Source organism: Ostrinia furnacalis, unplaced genomic scaffold (assembly GCF_004193835.3).
Source record: "Ostrinia furnacalis isolate ACB-3 unplaced genomic scaffold, ASM419383v2 OfSCF7471, whole genome shotgun sequence".
In the NCBI taxonomy this organism is placed as follows: Eukaryota; Metazoa; Arthropoda; class Insecta; order Lepidoptera; family Crambidae; genus Ostrinia; species Ostrinia furnacalis.
In genome coordinates, this window is record NW_021137710.1 from 60640 (window position 1) to 80093 (window position 19454).

General features: G+C 44.0%; 1 protein-coding gene across 1 annotated transcript in view; it reads left to right on the top strand.

Moving 5' to 3' along the window:
• Window positions 1–19454, top strand: part of HERC2 (E3 ubiquitin-protein ligase HERC2) — a 57274-nt gene that overhangs the window by 9024 nt on the left and 28796 nt on the right. The window contains exons 21-56 of the mRNA XM_028321133.1: window positions 64–206; window positions 597–793; window positions 1325–1541; window positions 1973–2210; window positions 2464–2634; window positions 3299–3487; window positions 4523–4685; window positions 5000–5118; window positions 5202–5374; window positions 5683–6251; window positions 6331–6455; window positions 6526–6893; window positions 6973–7139; window positions 7235–7374; window positions 7724–7907; window positions 8288–8524; window positions 8894–9012; window positions 9089–9275; window positions 9632–9783; window positions 10200–10293; window positions 10370–10521; window positions 10957–11098; window positions 11377–11502; window positions 11783–11944; window positions 12335–12436; window positions 12507–12608; window positions 12686–12918; window positions 12996–13064; window positions 13273–13444; window positions 15808–15903; window positions 16197–16351; window positions 18012–18251; window positions 18647–18766; window positions 18858–18959; window positions 19046–19201; window positions 19276–19437. Of these exons, the coding sequence (XP_028176934.1) occupies window positions 64–206; window positions 597–793; window positions 1325–1541; window positions 1973–2210; window positions 2464–2634; window positions 3299–3487; window positions 4523–4685; window positions 5000–5118; window positions 5202–5374; window positions 5683–6251; window positions 6331–6455; window positions 6526–6893; window positions 6973–7139; window positions 7235–7374; window positions 7724–7907; window positions 8288–8524; window positions 8894–9012; window positions 9089–9275; window positions 9632–9783; window positions 10200–10293; window positions 10370–10521; window positions 10957–11098; window positions 11377–11502; window positions 11783–11944; window positions 12335–12436; window positions 12507–12608; window positions 12686–12918; window positions 12996–13064; window positions 13273–13444; window positions 15808–15903; window positions 16197–16351; window positions 18012–18251; window positions 18647–18766; window positions 18858–18959; window positions 19046–19201; window positions 19276–19437 (6243 nt within the window). The remainder of the gene's footprint in view (window positions 1–63; window positions 207–596; window positions 794–1324; window positions 1542–1972; window positions 2211–2463; window positions 2635–3298; window positions 3488–4522; window positions 4686–4999; window positions 5119–5201; window positions 5375–5682; window positions 6252–6330; window positions 6456–6525; window positions 6894–6972; window positions 7140–7234; window positions 7375–7723; window positions 7908–8287; window positions 8525–8893; window positions 9013–9088; window positions 9276–9631; window positions 9784–10199; window positions 10294–10369; window positions 10522–10956; window positions 11099–11376; window positions 11503–11782; window positions 11945–12334; window positions 12437–12506; window positions 12609–12685; window positions 12919–12995; window positions 13065–13272; window positions 13445–15807; window positions 15904–16196; window positions 16352–18011; window positions 18252–18646; window positions 18767–18857; window positions 18960–19045; window positions 19202–19275; window positions 19438–19454) is intronic.

Sequence of the window (19454 nt, forward strand, 5' to 3'; positions counted from 1 at the left end):
TCTATATCCAATCTGGTGCTTATTAAAATAAAGATCAAAATGTTAATTCAGATGTTTTTGTAGGTTAAACACCTCATCCGTAATACAAGCTGCCAAACCCAGATGCACTTAAATGGAATAATGAGCGGCGATACCAGCAAGACTGATGATCCCAAGAACCATGACACTGTCAGTCCCAGTTGCGATCTACTCATTAGATTCCAAAGGTACGTTTTATGTTTAGGAAGTTAAGTATTTTCCACTCTCGATAAAGAAACACAGTAAAGTCCGGCAATTTCGTGCGCAACCGTCCTGCTGGTAATACAAGATGGCGTGGAAGAGGTTTGAAGATGTCAAAATGTAGCGGGGAAGGGTAACGCATGCAACTGCTACGTACTATTGGTGCTACCTCGTCCCCGCCACCGTCTGTTCACGGTAGGACGGTCACGCACGAAGTTGTCCGACTATGAATAGTGTTAGGGCACCCAGTTTTACGTAGATTTTTTGTAAATCTGTTTTTTTTCTAAGATAATTAGTCGTAAATAAAGCCAACTTTTATTTACGTCACGTGAGTGTGAGCTTGTTACCAAAATATTTTAACATGCCGTATTCACCAGGTTGTTATTCTGCGAGGCAATGTGGTCCCGCGGCGGACGTAGCACTCGCGGCGGAGTGCGAGCTCTCATGACTCAATACGCGTCACTTCTAGCCGACCACGTGCAATCCACCCTCAGTTCTTTCATACGCGCGGTGCACAGAGCTGATAACACGCAGTTGGTCGCGCTGTGTGATGTCATCATTTCGGATATTGTTGGTGAGTTGTTTTCAGTGTATTAAAAGTATCACTTAAAGGACCAAGTCCGTCGTCGACGACTTTTACCCACGCGTATCGCCAGGCGATTTGTGGCAACATGTAGGCGGCATGTATTCGACTTGCCTACGTGTTCATTATTCCGCTGGATTTCGAGAAATACAACACACGCCACCTTATTACACGCGGTTGTCAATAGTGACTCTCGTATTGATAGAGATTTGCTGATGTCGTACCGATGACAAAGTTCTTCAAATTGAACGAGTTGTTAAGTCGCCGAGACGCCGACTAACCCGCTGATTACTTACTTTATTTTCGTCAGCATCTTAACAATAATGATTTTAGCCACTAGATTATATTGACATAGCAAGCGAGTTATGCGCATGAGTAAACAACGCGGTCGCTATATTGGACTGTGATACTTCCCTTGTCAAGATATTGCGCTCGTTCGACGAAGACCCATTAGCTATTTATTATCCTTTGGTTAAACATTTAAAACATTTACCGGACTCATTAGCTTTTTTTGTTTCATAGGTCGCGTGGTAAGCGAGCTATGCGCATGGGTGAACGCATGCGGCGCGCGGAACGCGGTCGCTATATCGGACTGTGGCGCCTCCCTTGTGAAGATAGCGCGCGCGTGCGACGAAGCGGGCCGCATATTGCCCTCAGCAGGGAAACTAGACGCAGATCTGCTGGGCTGGCCAGGCCTGATATCAAAGAAGCAGCAGCTGAATAGCAGCGTTATAAGGAAGTGAGTGGTTTGTTTGAAATATATTCCCCTATGCGTGCGCAACGCGGTCGCTATATCGGACTGTGGCGCCTCCCTTGTGAAGATAGCGCGCGCGTGTGACGAAGCGGGCCGCATATTGCCCTCAGCAGGGAAACTAGACGCGGATTTGCTGGGCTGGCCAGGCCTGATATCAAAGAAGCAGCAGCTGAATAGCAGCGTTATAAGGAAGTGAGTGGTTTGGTTTAGAAATATACAGCTTTAGCATGATGCGGGAGAGTGTTTTTGCTACGCGAAACGTCAGCGAAACTTCAGATATGCTTCAGACATTTTTGAACTCGTTTAAATTGACAATAAAAATTAACCGATAAACTTGTGAGCTTTATCTAGACCTTATTTCTATAGGACTACCGATTACAATACCGAAAAACATGTTAGCAATCTTATTTCTTTAGGTGTGACCTCCAAAATCATCTAAAAGAAGGCGGCTCGTGGATCATAATAGCTGGCCACGTGTTCGACGTGGACAAATTCGACTGCGACAACGCCGGCACCGTCGAGTTGGTTCGCAAGCTGCGCGGTTGTGACGCGACCGCTGCTTTAAGCGTTGAGCCACACGCGGCTTATTTGCCAAGGGTGACTGAGAAATGTGTCGGGATGTATGCTGAACAGATTAACAGTCACAAGTGTAATGTGAGTACTTGTGATTTATATCACCTCTTGGGTGACAACATGTTTGAATACAAAACCAAAAAATAATCTCACAGGGCTTTCCTATCCAGTCTCTAGGACCATCCAAAAACCCCATTCAAGTGTAAATAACATTAATTACCCATTTTAAAACAAATGTTGTTTTACGTCAAGTGATGCAAAAGATTTAATTTTATCATTTTAGATTACCAAATTCTTGGAAAATTGTTTTTATTTTAAATAATTATTTCCACAGGAAAGCACTTCAAGTCTCAAAGCGCACCATATTCTGTCATCGTGCGCGTTCAACTTGGCCATCGGGCTGAGTCAGTGCGGGGTGCGGCTGGCCAAATCGCTGCCGGTACAGCAGGCAGAGAGAGACGCGGCGCCGTTTGCGGCTGCTGTCTTCTTCAGGGGAGGGCTGCAGGTGTGTGTTAGAGCCTTAACAGGAGGATTGTAGTTCAACTTGGCCATCGGACTGAGTCAGTGCGGGGTGCGGCTGGCCAAATCGTTGCCGGTACAGCAGGCAGAGAGAGACGCGGCGCCGTTTGCGGCTGCTGTCTTCTTCAGAGGAGGGCTGCAGGTGTGTGTTAGAGCCTTGATAGGAGGATTGTAGTTCAACTTACATCGGGCTGAGTCAGTGCGGGGTGCGACTGGCCAAATCGCTGCCAGTTCAGCAAGCGGAGAGAGACGCGGCGTCGTTCGCGGCCGCTGTCTTCTTCAGAGGAGGGCTGCAGGTGTGTGTTAGGGCTTCATCATCATCATTTCAGCCATAGGACGTCCACTGCTGAACATAGGCCTCCGCCAATGATTTCCACAATGGCCAGTTGGTGGCGACCTGCATTCAGCGCCTTCCCGCTACATTTATGAGGTCGTCTGTCGTCGTCGCTGTCTTCCTAACTCCTCGTGGTAAGGTAAATATGCTTGTATTACGAAAGGGTTCACCACAATAGTCTGGCTGCGCGGCAGGATTCGATGTTCGAACCCGCATTCCTCAGATCTGACCCGACATCAATACCATCGCGCTATTACCTCTTCTGAAATAAATCGAAATCTGAAATATTTATATCGAAAATTATTATCTCGTATAGGTGGCGCAACCATCAAACCCATTTGAGGAAGAGAAGGCAGAGGCCCGCAGCGGATCGTCCACGGGAGGCAACAGTCCCGCGAGCGACGCGCCTCCGTCCCGTAGTTCGCGACCCACGCCCAAGGTCAATGCGTCCTCCACAGCTAGGGCTGACGCGCTACTGTTCGCGCTTGCTGAACCGAAGCTACACGTAAGTAAATGGCAATGCCAGATTTTGTATGGAAGGTGGCGTCTTTTTGTTTTCGTGCGGCCATCGACCAAACTTTGTTTTTTGATTTCAAAATAGTGTTTTAAACCAAACTTACTATGACATGTATACCTCTAAACTCAGTCTGAACTGAGTTACAAGCATTAGAAGTTTAATTATTTTCATACTAGATTTGTTTTTTGCGCGCAAGTTTTGTAAGAAATTGCAACAAAATATTGCGCTATTTTTTTATTGCGCTGATTCTGCTGCATACTGATGTCTGGAGCCTTTAATGGATGGTATTGTTTGTTTACACATACAATGTCATTATTTTGTTGCAATTTCTTACAAAACTTGCGCCCAAACAGCAAATCTAGTATGAAAATTATCAAACTTCTGATGCTCGTAACTCAGTTCAGACTGAGTTTAGAGGTATACATGTTATACTAAGTTTGGTTTATTACACTATTTTGTAATCAAAAAACAAGGTTTGGTCGATGGCCGCGCGAAATAAAAAAGACGCCAATTTCCGGCATTGTCTTTTGTATGTCTCTTTCTGAACTTTCGTTCTTTATTTTCTGTCTACTTCTTCTTTTTCTTGTCGTGTCGACAAAAAAACTATCCAGTGCCCAAACAACTGCACGCAGGAAGATTTGATGAATGCTACTGACAACGCCACTCTTGTAGCTGAGTTTTGGGTGTGTGACACTATGTTATTTTCTGTTGGCGTACTAGTATTAGTGTTCCGTTTTTTACGCGTATTTTATTTATTTATTTCAATCAGTACTCGAGGTTTCCTTTTTACGATCACCATTAGAGCAACCGACTCCACTTAACTTTCCTCAATGGATTTTTAACTTTTATTTTAGAAGATAAGGGTTCAAAATCAATTCCTTCTAAATGGAAACGTGAGAATTAGAAACTTTAAATTTACTTTTAAAATATCTTGTATAAAACTATTATTTACATTCATGTTATTATATTATATTATCCTTATGAAGAAAACTTTTAGATTACATATTCAAAATAATCTTTCAGGACCCCCTAGCCCTCCACTTATGGTGGGCATGCGAAAGGCGGGAAGGATGCGCCCCCCACTTCCCACCAGAACATCCCTTGGAAGAGTTAAGGCGAGCTCTATTGGCTGTACTCTTGTATCACGCAGGGTTGAAGGAGCACGCTTATGCCACGGCTTCTGCTGGTAAGTGGCTTTGAAAGTTAGTAATATTACATCTGACATTACAGTTTAATTGCAAAATCGCACCTATTACCATCACATAAGATAACACATTATTAATGATCCAGCCGGGCTAGGATGCGCGCCGTGATAAAATCTTATCGATGATTTTAGACGACAAATGTGTGGGCTTATCGTGTAAAATCGATAAAATGGCGTGATAAACGCTTTTTGCGGCGCGCATCCTATGCCTACAGATGTGCCGTACAATCTTGGAAAATTTCTTCTAGAAACTGGTTAGTTTATTGTAATCATTAATTTACTTGTTTTATTCTTAGAAATGGAAAAAGGTGAAGTGAAGTTGTCTCCTGCTATGTCCGAAATAGTCAAAGCAGTTCAGCAAAGCAAGTGGACTCTTATGAGGACCAGGCAACAGTTATCTCGCGGCTACAAAGAGGTAAGATTACATCTGCATCGCACAGACTCTTGTTTTTATTTTGTAGCATTTTATTTTAAAAAAACATTGTAACTTTTCCTCAGGTGTGTGCGGCGCCTTTAGAAAGGGCCCGATTCCTGTTGCACGAGGTACGGGCAGCAATGTCACCTGCTATTGCAGCTTTACATTCCCGACCGCCGTCGCGACGCCCTTGCACTGCCAAAAAGATCTTTCAGAAGGTCATGAAGGCGGCGAAAACTCCTAGTTTTAATAAATGGTAAGTGTCATAGACATCACCAGTTCACCATCATCATTTCACGAAAGACTGAACTTAATCTCTAGCTTTTTCATCTAAACACTGCCTATAAAGCCACACGTACCGAGCAAACGGGCGAGACAGTGATCTCGGCCGAGTACTCGGTGTGTATAAACATTACGCCAAGCACTCGGCCGAGCGCTCGAGTATGTGACTCACTCACCCAACTGTCTCGACCGAGTAAACATTTTACTGTCTCGCCCGTTTACTCGGTGCGTGTGATCAAGGCTTTATTCATCTTACTGTACTTATTACTTTATTTATTGTAGTTTCGAAACGACCAAAGATCTCAGGAACCGACAGAACAGTTTGAGCAAAAGTATGCTGAAAGCAACTGGCAGCCTATTGCAGGGCGATGCCTTACTGATCAAATCATCCATAGCGAACGCTAGCAAGACTCCTGATGATGCGCCCAGTATTATAGTCGAACATCATAGGGGTCACGCTATCGACGGTGCAGGCGACAAAAGTCATCACCACAAAATAAAACTAAAAACAAAAGATAAACTTCTAGAAAAAGATCTGAAAAACGCTTGCAATAATGACGACATGCGAAACGAAGCGCGAAGCGATTTTAAATTGACCGAGAGAGAAGACATTTTAGACAAAGATCACGACGATAAAACACCCACGAACGAAGTATCGATTAGTTCAATAAACGATATGACTGATAACTCGATTCTAAAAGAATCTATGGAGAGCGAGAAGCAAGTGATGTTGCTTGCTGATGATCTCAAAACTGATCTCATTATGGCTGATGAAGAAAAAGATGACGATAATTCTGAGAGGAACAAATTTGTGAATGCATGGGTTTCGAGGTTAGCGTGTGAAAAGAAAGGTAAAACCACTACAAGTCTAATAATAGCTGTCACTGTATCCATATCCAGGTCTACATAAAATACTGTTTTATTTTCCAGATCTCTATTGGTTGTTAGAAGAAGTAACTCCTGAGCAACAAAGTTTAACAACTGCCATTATAGACTTTGTTATGACTGAAGATCCCTGTGATATAGATATACTAAGAAGAGCTTTATATTGTCAGGTATGTAACAAAACTATGTTCAGAGAATTTGACATGTAATTACGTGACTTATTGACATTTTGTATTACAGACTCAAAGGGCGGAAATAAGAAGGAATGGATACAACATGATAAACAGCATTCTTCACTCTACCCAAACTATGTCGGAAAGTATTAAATACGCGGCTCTAGTCGGTATGTTGGGTGGGTCTATAGCGGACACGGCTCCGTACGCCCCAATAAAACCAACTATACCCTTATCTCCGCCTTTGAAAGGCATCGAATCTGTGATACCATATTCTAAGTACATGGTGCTTCTGGAGAGGTCGAAAATGATGGACTTTATTCTCTTAGAGTTAAAAGCGAGAGTGTTAGAAGGCGAGCAAAGTCAACCGCTGCCTTTGAAGATGAGTGCTAACTACGGTGCGCATGCGTTGTTGAATAAACCTTCGAGGGCTAGGTTTGTATAAATTACACATAATTTTATAGCTTAAGTTCGTTCTCTATATTCTTTTTCTCATGAGCATTTTTGGTTTCAGGTTTCTGATAACCTTACTGTCACTGCTTATTGAGGGTTGTCAGGGTCCGGAACTAGAACAACTAATAAACGGCGGAGCTTTGAGTGCATGTCTCACCTTATTGAAACAAATCGGCGGTGATACGTCTCAACATTCCTCGCTTATTTGTCACGGTATCAAGTCTAAATGTAAGTCAACATCACTGTCATTTGGTGTATTGTAGAATATACCTAAACAATATTGAACTAAGGTCTTGAACTAAGGTCTATTTTGCTCCTTTTAGCTGAATGCTTGATAATATACGAGGATGAAAGACTTGGGGCTCGCGCGCGTGGCGCATCATTATCTGGACCTGAATTGGCATCGTTGATGAAAATTGGGACTCGAGTAGTGAGAGGAAAAGACTGGAAATGGGGCGACCAGGTAATTTCCAGTGTAAAAGAATGCCGGGCTGGTTTCGATATATTTGTAAGCAGTACATACTAAATTGGTAATTGGTAATGTATCTCAGTTGTTGTAGTTGAACAGGCAATTTGTCTTTCAACCTCAGCCTGTTTAGGCCTGGTTTAGACGTGCAGTTTCTGGGTGGTTCTCATTGGCGAGACAAGGAAGCGGTAACGCGGTTATGCTTTGATGCAAATGTACGTGAACTGTCCAGCAAGCGCGCGAATATCACTGTCTGAACCAAGCTTAAGTGTAGTTATCGAGTAAACGACTTCACGAATATCGAGTCAATCTTAGCGACTTTTTGACTAATGTTGTTACTTTGTAGGATGGAGTACCCGGTGGAGAAGGTCGTGTTATAGGCGAGCTAGGTGAAGACGGCTGGGTGCGAGTGGCGTGGGACGCCGGCGGTACTAACTCCTACAGAATGGGCAAGGAAGGCAAATACGATCTCAAACTCGCTCGGTCGCCATCCCCGCCGCCGTCTGTTGATGAGACTGTGCAAGGCGTTGGTAAGTTATTCTCTTGTTTTGATCATTTATCCTTGGTAATTTTATAAAACCTGAGCTCGGTAGCACTAAAATATGAATATTGGACAGTTAAAATATTTTTTTTTTACTGAGATCAAATCCAATTCGTAGCGTATCAAAGTTTTCGAAAAACTGCTTGGGTGATATCTCTGGCTAAAGTAATTTAAAAAGTTTATCATAAAGTTCAAGTACTCGCCTATGATGCCTTTACTTAATGTCGTTATCTTTTTCGCGTATAACTCCACGTAACATAACTCCACTTACTAGTAATGTTGCCTGCGTTTGCCTGATTTTACAATTTAAGCATTTTATTTCATCCTCTTCTAAGGTTACCTACAAAAAAGTACTTTTTCCATAAACAGTTGACAACAACATAGAATGGTGGCCAGTGAGCGAAGTCCGCAGCGCTTGCACGTGCGCGGTGCGTGCGTTATGCGCGGGCGCCGGCGCCGGTAGCACGCAAGCTGCTGTCGGAGTCATCGCGAGAAGAAACGTCGCTGCGTTACAGAGAAGATTGTTGGCGTTAGCGCATGCTCATGCGACGCCACCGCCCACCGCGTTCGCTGCGCATAATCATACGGCACTGGCTTTGCTGAGAGGTAAGAAGCACCACTGCCGTGGTCGGTTTGATGATAGCTAGAAGAAACGTCGCTGCGTTACAGAGAAGATTGTTGGCGTTAGCGCATGCTCATGCGGCGCCACCGCCTACCGCGTTCGCTGCGCATTATCATACAGCACTGGCTTTGTTGAGAGGTTCGTAACACCAGGCCCCGTATAGTTTCTTGATTGATGTTGACAGCAAGTCTTTATGGCATGTGACAACTGAATACTAGCAAAAATCACAACTATTCTCAGCCAGTATGTCTAGCAATCTATTTAGATAGCTAGTCTCAGCTAGTTTTTATTTTGACAGCTAGGCAATGCTATACACGGCTTTTTGTGTTATTAAATTGGTTATTTTGTTTCAGCGAGTGCCCAAAGTCCCGAAATGAGAGTATCCTTATGCACTGACTCGTGGTTCGAACTCTGCTACAGCCTGGTGTCGGCATCGGACAAACCTATTACACTAGATCTCATTTACTTGCAAGTAAGTTTATTTAATTTGGGACATAAACCAACTGAAATTAGTAATACATTAATTCGTTTGCATTTGTTTCTCTCAGATTCAATCACTATGGCTCTTACGTCGAGTATTGGTTGAGCACAGTGGCAGTAGCGAATGGCGGCGCACAGTCGGCGCCCAACTGTTAGCTCTGATTGGTCGGCTGTGGCTAGAAACGCATACCTATGATCCGGCATTGAGACCTCCCCCGTATGGGATTGGATTCAGTGGCGATGAGGAAGAAGTTGGTAAGTAGCGTGAAATATTTCATTTTTTTTAATTAGCTCAGAGGTAGCGTACAATTTAAAAAGCTGGTTGAATAGTTGTAAATAACATTTCGTCACTTTAAATTAGTGTTAAACGCGCGTGTGTAAGAAGGTAAAAATATACACACTAATTCACCGCCCTCTCCTTTTATTCCTTTTCTTAGGTTGTCTGTAATCGATCGTTTCTTGGTTCTTCTTTACCAATCCAATCTTATTCCTTCATCTTCCTTGCTCATGGCAGTGAGATTTGGGGCCCTGTCTTACACTACGTTTACCGCGACTTTGTCTATCCAATGACCGTTTATGTACTCAATTAATAAGAGAAAATGTCTCTTTAGACAACAGATGGCGTGCCCCAGCTACGGCAAGTTACACTGGCGCCATGTGCGCGGCTCTAGTGCAATTAGTGCGACAGTTGCACGCCGCGCCGCAGTGGCACGCGCCGATCACTGCGCTGATGTTGGACAAGCTGCAGTTGGCTGCGCAAATGGTAAGTTGAACTCTTTAATTTACGGTTTACCGAACTGTCTACTAAAGAAGAGCAGAACTGCCTGTCTGCTGTTTCTACTGAAATAACAAAATTCAATTAATTGCACATCACAGAGGGAATGCTCTCGTCTCGTCCCCGCTGGCAAGCAATAGACCTTACTTTAGCTATAGCTATGTTAAAGCCCGGTCTGTGAGCACGTAGAATTTTGTCCAATGACCCCAAACTACTCATTCTTATCGCTCGCGCGTAATTATATTGCTGTCGCGACTGTGCGACGGGCGCCCTCAGTGAGTGTGCGAGCGCGACAGCAACATAATTACGCGCGAGCGATAAGGATGGGCAGCTTGGGGTCATTGGACAAAACTCTACGTGCTCGCAGACCAGACTATAGATGAATTATTGCATTATTTTTACAGGTCACAAGTGACTGGCATTGGTGGCCGCATACTAGTCAAGATCTGACGCAAACGATCAAACCTTCGCCACCTAGCCTCGAAACTTGTTTGATAGGTGTGTATCTCTTTTCATTTGTTTCTTTTGGCACTAAAAGTTTCATGTCTCCCTTCAACATTTTGTTTAATTATAGCGGGTGCTCTGGGAGTTGCGGGTGGAGTTGAATGGCGTTTTAGACTTGGGCAGAAAGTGACAGCTGGATCCCCGCCTCGGAACGCGATCGTAACTCAACTGTCACCGAGAGCCAAAGTCACTTTAATTTATGATGATAACACAGCCACCAAGGTAAGTGCGTTGTACATGTACACATTATTTTGCAAATCAAAATTAAACACTTATTTATATTGGAAACATTTTTTTCCTTATCTCATCTTTCTTTATTTGTGAGTGAATTAAACAAAAAAGTTCCGTTTGCTTATTTTGACTGCCGATTTATTACGGAGATTACGGGACTATTCCCACCGCTGCAACTCCTATGTAGCCAGGATCTACAATTACAACGAATAAAAACCCAACCAGTGAAGGTCAAGTTTGTCCCGGGGGAAAGTTAAACTGTCATTGACCTGCAACGAAATTAATCATAAGAACGTAGGAAGAGTTCGAAGTTAAAGTTCAACTTCCCTCCGTTTCAATGCGGATGACAGGTGTATTACGGAGATTGTGAAAATTTTAAAGGACCTATTCTTTTCTATAACAATCACGATTTTTTATTCTTCACAGACTGAACTAAACTGCCTCGTGAATGCTGAAAGCGAGCGGCTGACGCAACCGCTAGGGGGCGGTGAGAGCGCACTGCGCGTTTGCGCGGCGTTGCTCGGCGCTGGGCCTCATTCGTCGCCGATGCATCCTCATCATTTGCCTGGTAAAGAAACAAAAGTGCTGCATTTTAGATTATTTCCTTTCGTCCAAATTCATATTTATTTTGCTATATTAGTAAAAATAATATACCTCAGGAAAGCTTAAGGTTTTGTCTGTTAAATCTACTTTAGCGCCGCCACATTTTTTTTACAAGAGGCTGTCAGAGTTAGTAACAATCTTGTGGTGGAGTTTAGCAGTCAAATGTCCGAATGTCTATGTTACTTTATAGCAGTCTATTTCTTTCCATTTATCTAAGATATAATCACTTTGATGTCATTTTAGCCGAAGTGGACCTATTTGGACTAAGAAGACAACAGATGGAGTTGCTAACGCTATGTGCAGTACGAGGTCTATTAACAACGCGCACGCGTCTCCGAAAAGTTTTGATGCAACCACCTGACAATACTGGTAAGTTACCTTTCGACTGTTCAGATACAGATCAACAGCCGTTCACGTGTGAGTGTCTGTACATGCAGTAGCATAGCCAATCACGAAGTGACGGCTGTCTACTTACGTTGCGTAAGCGCCAGCTTTATGACAAAAGTTGCATGAGATTCTTCATCTTATTTGATTGGTGGCACTCTTAGTGCTCAATAACACGCTAAACTTACTATCACATCGTTTTGCTTTTAAAATTGTTATACTTTATTTGATTAACAAAGAACATTCTTTTTATATTTTTCCTCAGGCAACGTAGACCGAGGAACAGTTCTAGGCACAGAAGGCACTTTGCTCCGACGAATGCTGGCGTTAGCAACTAGACCGAGTCCGCTAGCGGCGTCGCACACCCCTAGAGAACTGGCCGCGGCAGCCATCGCTATTGTCCAACAGCTGGCCGCCCACATTAATGGTGAGAAATACACATTTACACGAGTTTTATTACGAGTAGAAAGATCATCCTAAACAAGTATTGCAGACTTTGTAATCTCTTATAACAAACCACTTTTAGTTTAATGTCTGACAAGAAAACACCTTTTGCTGTGGTTTTTTAGGATACTAAATTAAGTTGACCGATTGTTGGGTCGGACTGTTAATCAGTATGGACTTGGACATGTATAAAAGTGCGCACACTACGCCGATTTGTTACCGGCCGTTTCTTCATACAAATTAAAATCTGGCCCAACTATCGGTTAACTAAAAGTCGGTGTGGTCTGCGCCTAGGTTAAAACTCTAGCATCAATGCACTTATCTTTTAACCAATTGGAATTTTCCTTTGAAACAAACAATTTTGTTTTTATAGGTGAAGACAAAGACCATGATTCGCCACCAGACCTACCTATCATAGACAAGAGCAACGTGATGCAGCTGTCTATGGGTCCGTCTACTAGCACGGCTTCTCTATGTAAGTAGAACAACTTGAAATTTAATAAATTATGTTTGGAATTATTTATTGATTTCAAATTTCATTGTAGCGCGGAAAGATCTCAATACCTGGGCAAATTCGTCTCAAGTTCAGCAAGTTATTGAGATGGGTTTTTCAAGGCACGCTGTTTATGGCGCCATTCAAGCATTGGGTATGTATTTATTTAGGTAAATCTGATTTGAAAAGATTGTATATTACATTGCTTGACTATAAAAAAAATATTTTTAGGTGGAACGACTCTTCCGTCCGTGGAATCTTTAGTCGCATATTTGTTGGAACTGCCACAACAAGGGATGGACGACACGGTTTTCGAAATAAAACCTCACTCGTCTAAAATAGAGAAAAAACAAACGCCGTACCGCTGGCGTAGTTGTTTCGCTTCTGAAGAAGAATACGCCCAGTACTTGTCTGACGTCATCACTCCGGGGATGACAGTGCGGTGTTGCAAAGCTTATGAAAATGTAAGTTGTTGTGAATTTAATCGACAAGTTACTCTATTTTTACTGTGCGCTTGACTTATACTTAATGTTTTTTACAGGTTGCCTTGGGTGACGTGGGTCAAGTGCAGAAAGTGGAAAGAGATATAAAGCAAAACGTCTTTGTACACGTAAGGCTATTATTAATTTTAAACTTAAGTTTTCTTCTGATGTAACGTGACCTTTAGAGCGCTTTCTAGTCTCTTCTAGGCATTTACATACACCAAGATATCAGCTGTATTTTGCCCATACGCGACATTTCTTGCGTTTTACATATAAATTAATTATTCTACCAGTAAACAAAATAATCGTCATGATCTTTTGATGCTCTTTCTCTAGGTGGAATGGCGCGGTCTAGGCCGCGTGTGTGGAGTCCGCGCGGTACACGCTGAAGTGGTCTCAGGCGGGCCGCCCTTCGCTGTGGGAGACCGAGTTAGAGTCCGAGCGGCCGTCACCCAGCCTCGGTACAAATGGGGCTGCATAGACCACACCAGCGTCGGCACGGTTACCGGTAAGTGGGCAGAGAAAATTGGACCCAAAAGCCTGCACTTAGAGTATTTTATCGAACTATTTAGAGGTTGGGGTAACTTGAAAAACTAGAAGTGGTCTCAGGCGGGCCGCCCTTCGCTGTGGGAGACCGCGAGTTAGAGTCCGAGATTGGACCCAAAGACTCACACTTAGAGTACTTAATCGTACGATTGGGGTAACATGAAAAACCAGAAGTGGTCTCAGGCGGGCCGCCCTTCTCTGTGGGAGACCGCGTTAGAGTCCGAGCGGCCGTCACCCAGCCGCGGTACAAGTGGGGCTGCATAGACCACACCAGTGTCGGCACGGTTACCGGTAAGTTGGCAGAGAAAATTGAACCCAAAAACATGCACTTAGAGTATTTTATCGAACTATTTAGAGGTTGTGGTAACTTGAAAAACCAGAAGTGGTCTCAGTCGGGCCTCCCTTCGCTGTGGGAGACCGAGTTAGAGTCCGAGCGGCCGTCACCCAGCCTCGGTACAAGTGGGGCTGCATAGACCACACCAGCGTCGGCACGGTTACCGGTAAGTTGGCAGAGAAAATTGGACCCAAACCCTCACACTTAGAGTACTTAATCGAACTATTTAGAGGTTGAGGTAACTTTAAAAACCAGAAGTGGTCTCAGGCCGGCCGACCTTCGCTGTGGGAGACCGAGTTAGAGTCCGAGCGGCCGTCACCCAGCCTCGGTACAAGTGGGGCTGCATAGACCACACCAGCATCGGCACGGTTACCGGTAAGTTGGCAGAGAAAATTGTACCCAAACGCTCACACTTAGAGTACTTTATCGTACTATTTAGCGGTTGGGGTAACTTGAAAAACCAGAAGTGGTCTCAGTCGGGCCTCCCTTCGCTGTGGGAGACCGAGTTAGAGTCCGAGCGGCCGTCACCCAGCCTCGGTACAAATGGGGCTGCATAGACCACACCAGTGTCGGCACGGTTACCGGTAAGTTGCCAGAGAAAATTGAACCCAAACGCTCACACTTATAGTACTTAATCGTACGATTGGGGTAACTTGAAAAACCAGAAGTGGTCTCAGGCGGGCCGCCCTTCGCTGTAGGAGACCGCGTTAGAGTCCGAGCGGCCGTCACCCAGCCTCGGTACAAGTGGGGATGCATAGACCACACCAGCGTCGGCACGGTTACCGGTAAGTTGCCAGAGAAAATTAAACCCAAACACTCACACTTAGAGTACTTTATGAACTGCTAGGGAGCGGAGCGGTTCCTCCAGACCGCATTATTCTAAAACGCTCCCTAGAAGTTCATACAGATTGGCCGTGCGGAGCGAGTCCGCACCGGACGGTCCGCGTGACACCAAAACCAGCCTTAGAGTCCGAGCGGCCGTGACCCAGCCAAAATACAAGTGGGACTGCATAGACCACACCAGCGTCGGCACGGTTACCGGTAAGTTGCCAGAGAAAATTGGACCCAAACGCTCACACTTACAGTACTTAATCGTACGATTGGGGTAACATGAAAAACCAGAAGTGGTCTCAGGCGGGCCGCCCTTCTCTGTGGGAGACCGCGTTAGAGTCCGAGCGGCCGTCACCCAGCCGCGGTACAAGTGGGGCTGCATAGACCACACCAGCGTCGGCACGGTTACCGGTCAGTTGGCAGAGAAAATTGGACCCAAAAGCCTACACTCAGAGTACTTTATCGTACTATTTAGCGGTTGGGGTAACTGCATAGACCACACCAGCGTCGGCACGGTTACCGGTAAGTTGCCAGAGAAAATTGGACCCATACGCTCACACTTAGAGTACTTAATCGTACGATTGGGGTAACATGAAAAACCAGAAGTGGTCTCAGGCGGGCCGCCCTTCGCCGTAGGAGACCGCGTTAGAGTCAGAGCGGCCGTCACCCAGCCGCCGTACAAGTGGGGCTGCATAGACCACACCAGCGTCGGCACGGTTACCGGTAAGTTGCCAGAGAAAATTGGACCCAAACGCTCACACTTAGAGTACTTAATCGTACGATTGGGGTAACATGAAAAACCAGAAGTGGTCTCAGGCGGGCCGCCCTTTCTCTGTGGGAGACCGCGTTAGAGTCCGAGCGGCCGTCACCCAGCCGCGGTACAAGTGGGGCTGCATAGACCACACCAGTGTCGGCACGGTTACCGGTCAGTTGGCAGAGAAAATTGGACCCAAAAGCCTACACTCAGAGTACTTTATCGTACTATTTAGCGGTTGGGGTAACTTGAAAAACCAGAAGTGGTCTCAGGCGGGCCGCCCTTCGCCGTAGGAGACCGAGTTAGAGTCCGAGCGGCCGTCACCCAGCCTCGGTACAAGTGGGGCTGCATAGACCACACTAGCCTCAGCTAGACGTGACCTAAAGTAATATTTCTTTTGTTTCAGCAATATCAAGCAACGCCCGTGATCTGACTGTGGACTTTCCACAACAACCCGGTTGGACTGGTCAAGTCAGTGAGATGGAACTCGTCACTGATCAATGTAAGTCACCAGTTGTGTAACCATCATAAGTATTTTAATATTTTTAAGCTATTTGGAAATCTGTAAAGTCTGAAGCTCCCAGTTAGTATTCTATGATAAGAATGGTGTCATTCAGTTTTGAACGTAGTTACATCGAACCGTAGAGAATTGATTCTCAGTTTTTTGGAAAAGAAAATATAGACACATAAGGTGATATGACAATATCTGACACTGAGCGGATATTTGTCATAGCTTGTGCATTGCAAGGACTGATGCATAAATATGTACCTTACTTTACTCACGTGTTTTCATAGCGGAATGGGGCGAAAGTGCTGGTGGAGTGGCAGTAGGATGGCGAGGGGCGGTGAGGGCAGTCCGCGTGTCTTCATGCCGCCCCGGCGCTGGGGCCAGACGTTTGCTGGACTCCCAACCTCATACTTATTGGCAGAGTTCTAGTGGCACTGGCCAGGTAAGGGTCGAAAAAGTATTTATGTTAACTGTAAAACCAAAATACACTACTCACAAAGTTGATCAAGGATAATCTAAAATGAGGGAAAGAGATGTAGATTTTACATCTCTCTCCCTGTCTCTCCCTCTCTCTCTCTCCCTAGACTGCATCCCACTTAAGGCGATTAGAGTCCTCAATGACCTTGAGCGTTTGACCTTCACGCTTCGCACAACACCCGCGCACCCCGCACGAAAACTCCGATTTGACACCGATCAAAATTACACGGGCATAGGTAGGTACAGAATAGAAGCTCTTTCTTCATACATTACTGCCTATTATTTTAAACTTGAATTGATGAACCTTGATGTCGATGTCATTCAACACAGGCGCAAGTGATGGCCCGAAATGTTCTAAACTAGCGCACCGTATAGTAAGGTATTTATATTTAACAAAAATTACAAATCCATGAACATTTTGTATGGGATAATATTTCTTATTTTATTTTATTTAGCTCACAATGTATGTTGTGTGTAAACTATGAATTAGTTAGACCCATTTCCTGACGACAATCGATTGAGTTAAAATTTCGGATACACATGCAATTCGGATGACAATGCAATATTATGATGACATGGAACTGATCTGATGATACAGCTGGAAAGTCAGTGACCCCATAGGAACTCCGGAATAAAACGACTCCATCGAGTTGAAACTCGTTTGATTTGTATTTATTTATTTACATTAGGGTACTAATTATGTAAAGTTACGGTAAACTACTTTACAAATCACGAGTACCTACTTCAATTCTATATGTAAACAGGGTCTGATGATGGAGCTGGAATGTGGCCATAAGAATTGTTCGAATTATTACGAGCTACATTAGAGAAAAACGATGCTACTACGCCGTAGTAAATTCCGCATCATAAATACTAAAATGCTTAAATTAAAATTAAAAGAAAAACATTCTTTAAAAAACAAGGTTTTGTATGCTCTAAAAAGAATAGAATAAAAAATAAAGATTCTATCATTACTCAATTTATATGACTAAAAGCTCGTCGCGAGATTTACTTGTGTAAACAAAAATACATTCATAACGTAACTTAATTTTAAAGTAAATCTAAAAAAAACACGGATAGGTAAATAATAGGTACATCTACAAGAACTTACCTAAATCTCGTAACAAGCTTTTAGTCAGATAAATTGCGTAAGGACAGAATCTAGGTATATAATAGAAAAAGACACGTTCCAAATTAGTGNCTTGAACTGTTGTATAACATATATTTTTTTCAACTATTTCTGTCCAGCAGTAAAAGAGGAGTAGGCTTTACAAAATGACCATTTCACGCGGATTGAGGACACTAATCGCCTTAACATCAGGTGCGATTGTGGTGAAATAACTGTCTTGTCATGCATAAAAAAAAATCAAGAAAGGGCCCTTGATTTTCAAACTAGACTTTTATATGCATGTGTGGTCCAATAATAACTATTAAATAATGCAAAAATTTACGTTGAATGCGAGTATTATTTAATGGAAAAAATGTGACTTGTGGGCTTTTACTACTGTTTTTTCTTCACCCTAAATAAGTATGATTATTAAAATGTAATTTTAATAATATCTTTGTAGGTAACAGGGCTTAAAATAAATCACTAATCGCCCACTAATAGCTTTGTATATGCGCAGCATTGGATCCGGGTTGAAATGCGTTGCGGCGTCCGCGTCCGACGACTAGGGCTGGGCGTCGCGGGTGGGACCCACGGGCCCGCCGCTTTGACCGTTCGCGCGGGGTCCAGCTTCGAAGACGCGGCCCTGGCCCCTCTGGCGGCGGCCCCTTGTGCGCCCCCGGCGGTCCCGGCGCATGCCGCGAGGGACCGGGCCCCGCACCATCTAGCACAGATACAATTGCTGGCTGACTGTAAACAGGTAAGACCCTATAACATTGGTTCCCAAACTCATTTGAGATGCGCCCCCTTGTTATAGCTGTAGATCCTGGCTACACAGGAGTTGCAGTGGTGGGAACGAGAGGTGGGAATAGTCCCGTAAGCGCCCCCTTTCGACCATACAAACGACCAATCAAGATTATTTATTGGTCGTATCGAGCAGTCTAGAATTCATTCTCTCAGCGGTCGCAGGTTTCTTACAGATGGCTCACGCCCCCCTTAAAAGGTCTTTGCGCCCCCCACTTTGGGAACCAATGCCCTATAACATGAATGAAGAGAAGATATTGTTCTTTGCGACTAGATGGCACTTATTTCAAATCACTAGAATATACACACAATAAATGGTCTTATTGCAATCATATTTTTTTCTGATTTTAGTACTATCCTTGCATCGAAATCAGCATAAAGCAAAACCGAAACGTGAATGCCGATTGCCGTGTCCATGGCCTTTACATAACTGGCTTTAGACCGAATCCACTTTACAACGATGTTTTACAGGTAAGTCAAACATAAATATTGATTCTCTTAATAAATAGAATAATACCTTCAAAATCAAATGTATATTCTATTAATAATATCAACATTTTAGACTATGAACTTCGTCGCTGAAGATTGGATGGAGAGAGATAACCCAACAGGAGCCGTATCAGCTGATAACAATCCCCCTTCTTTGCCTAACGACTGTCCTAAGGTAATGCTAACTAAAAATGAACTTGGCTCTGAAGTATTAATTCATTCACTCATCCAAGCAAAAAATAATTATGACTAATGTTCCAGGTTTACGTTTGGGGTTTGAACGATAAAGATCAGCTAGGTGGTGTTAAAGGCTCCAAAGTAAAAGTGCCTGTATTTTCACCTACCCTCAGCGCATTGCGTCCAGTCCACATCGCTGGCGGTTCCAAGACTCTTTTCATTGTATCTCACGATGGAAAGGTAAGTCTTCCTATGGCATAAAATAATAAGTCATGTTAGTACAAATAACCTACTTATTATCTATTTGTTTATAGCTTTATGCATGCGGCGAAGGCACAAACGGACGGCTTGGCCTAGGCCACAGTAACAACGTATCAACTCCGCGAGCGAACCCACATCTAGCGCACACACTCGTGCGCCGAGTAGCCGTGCATTCTGGAGGGAAACATGCGCTTGCGTTGACTGCCGATGGAAAGGTTCGTTTGCGTTTAAA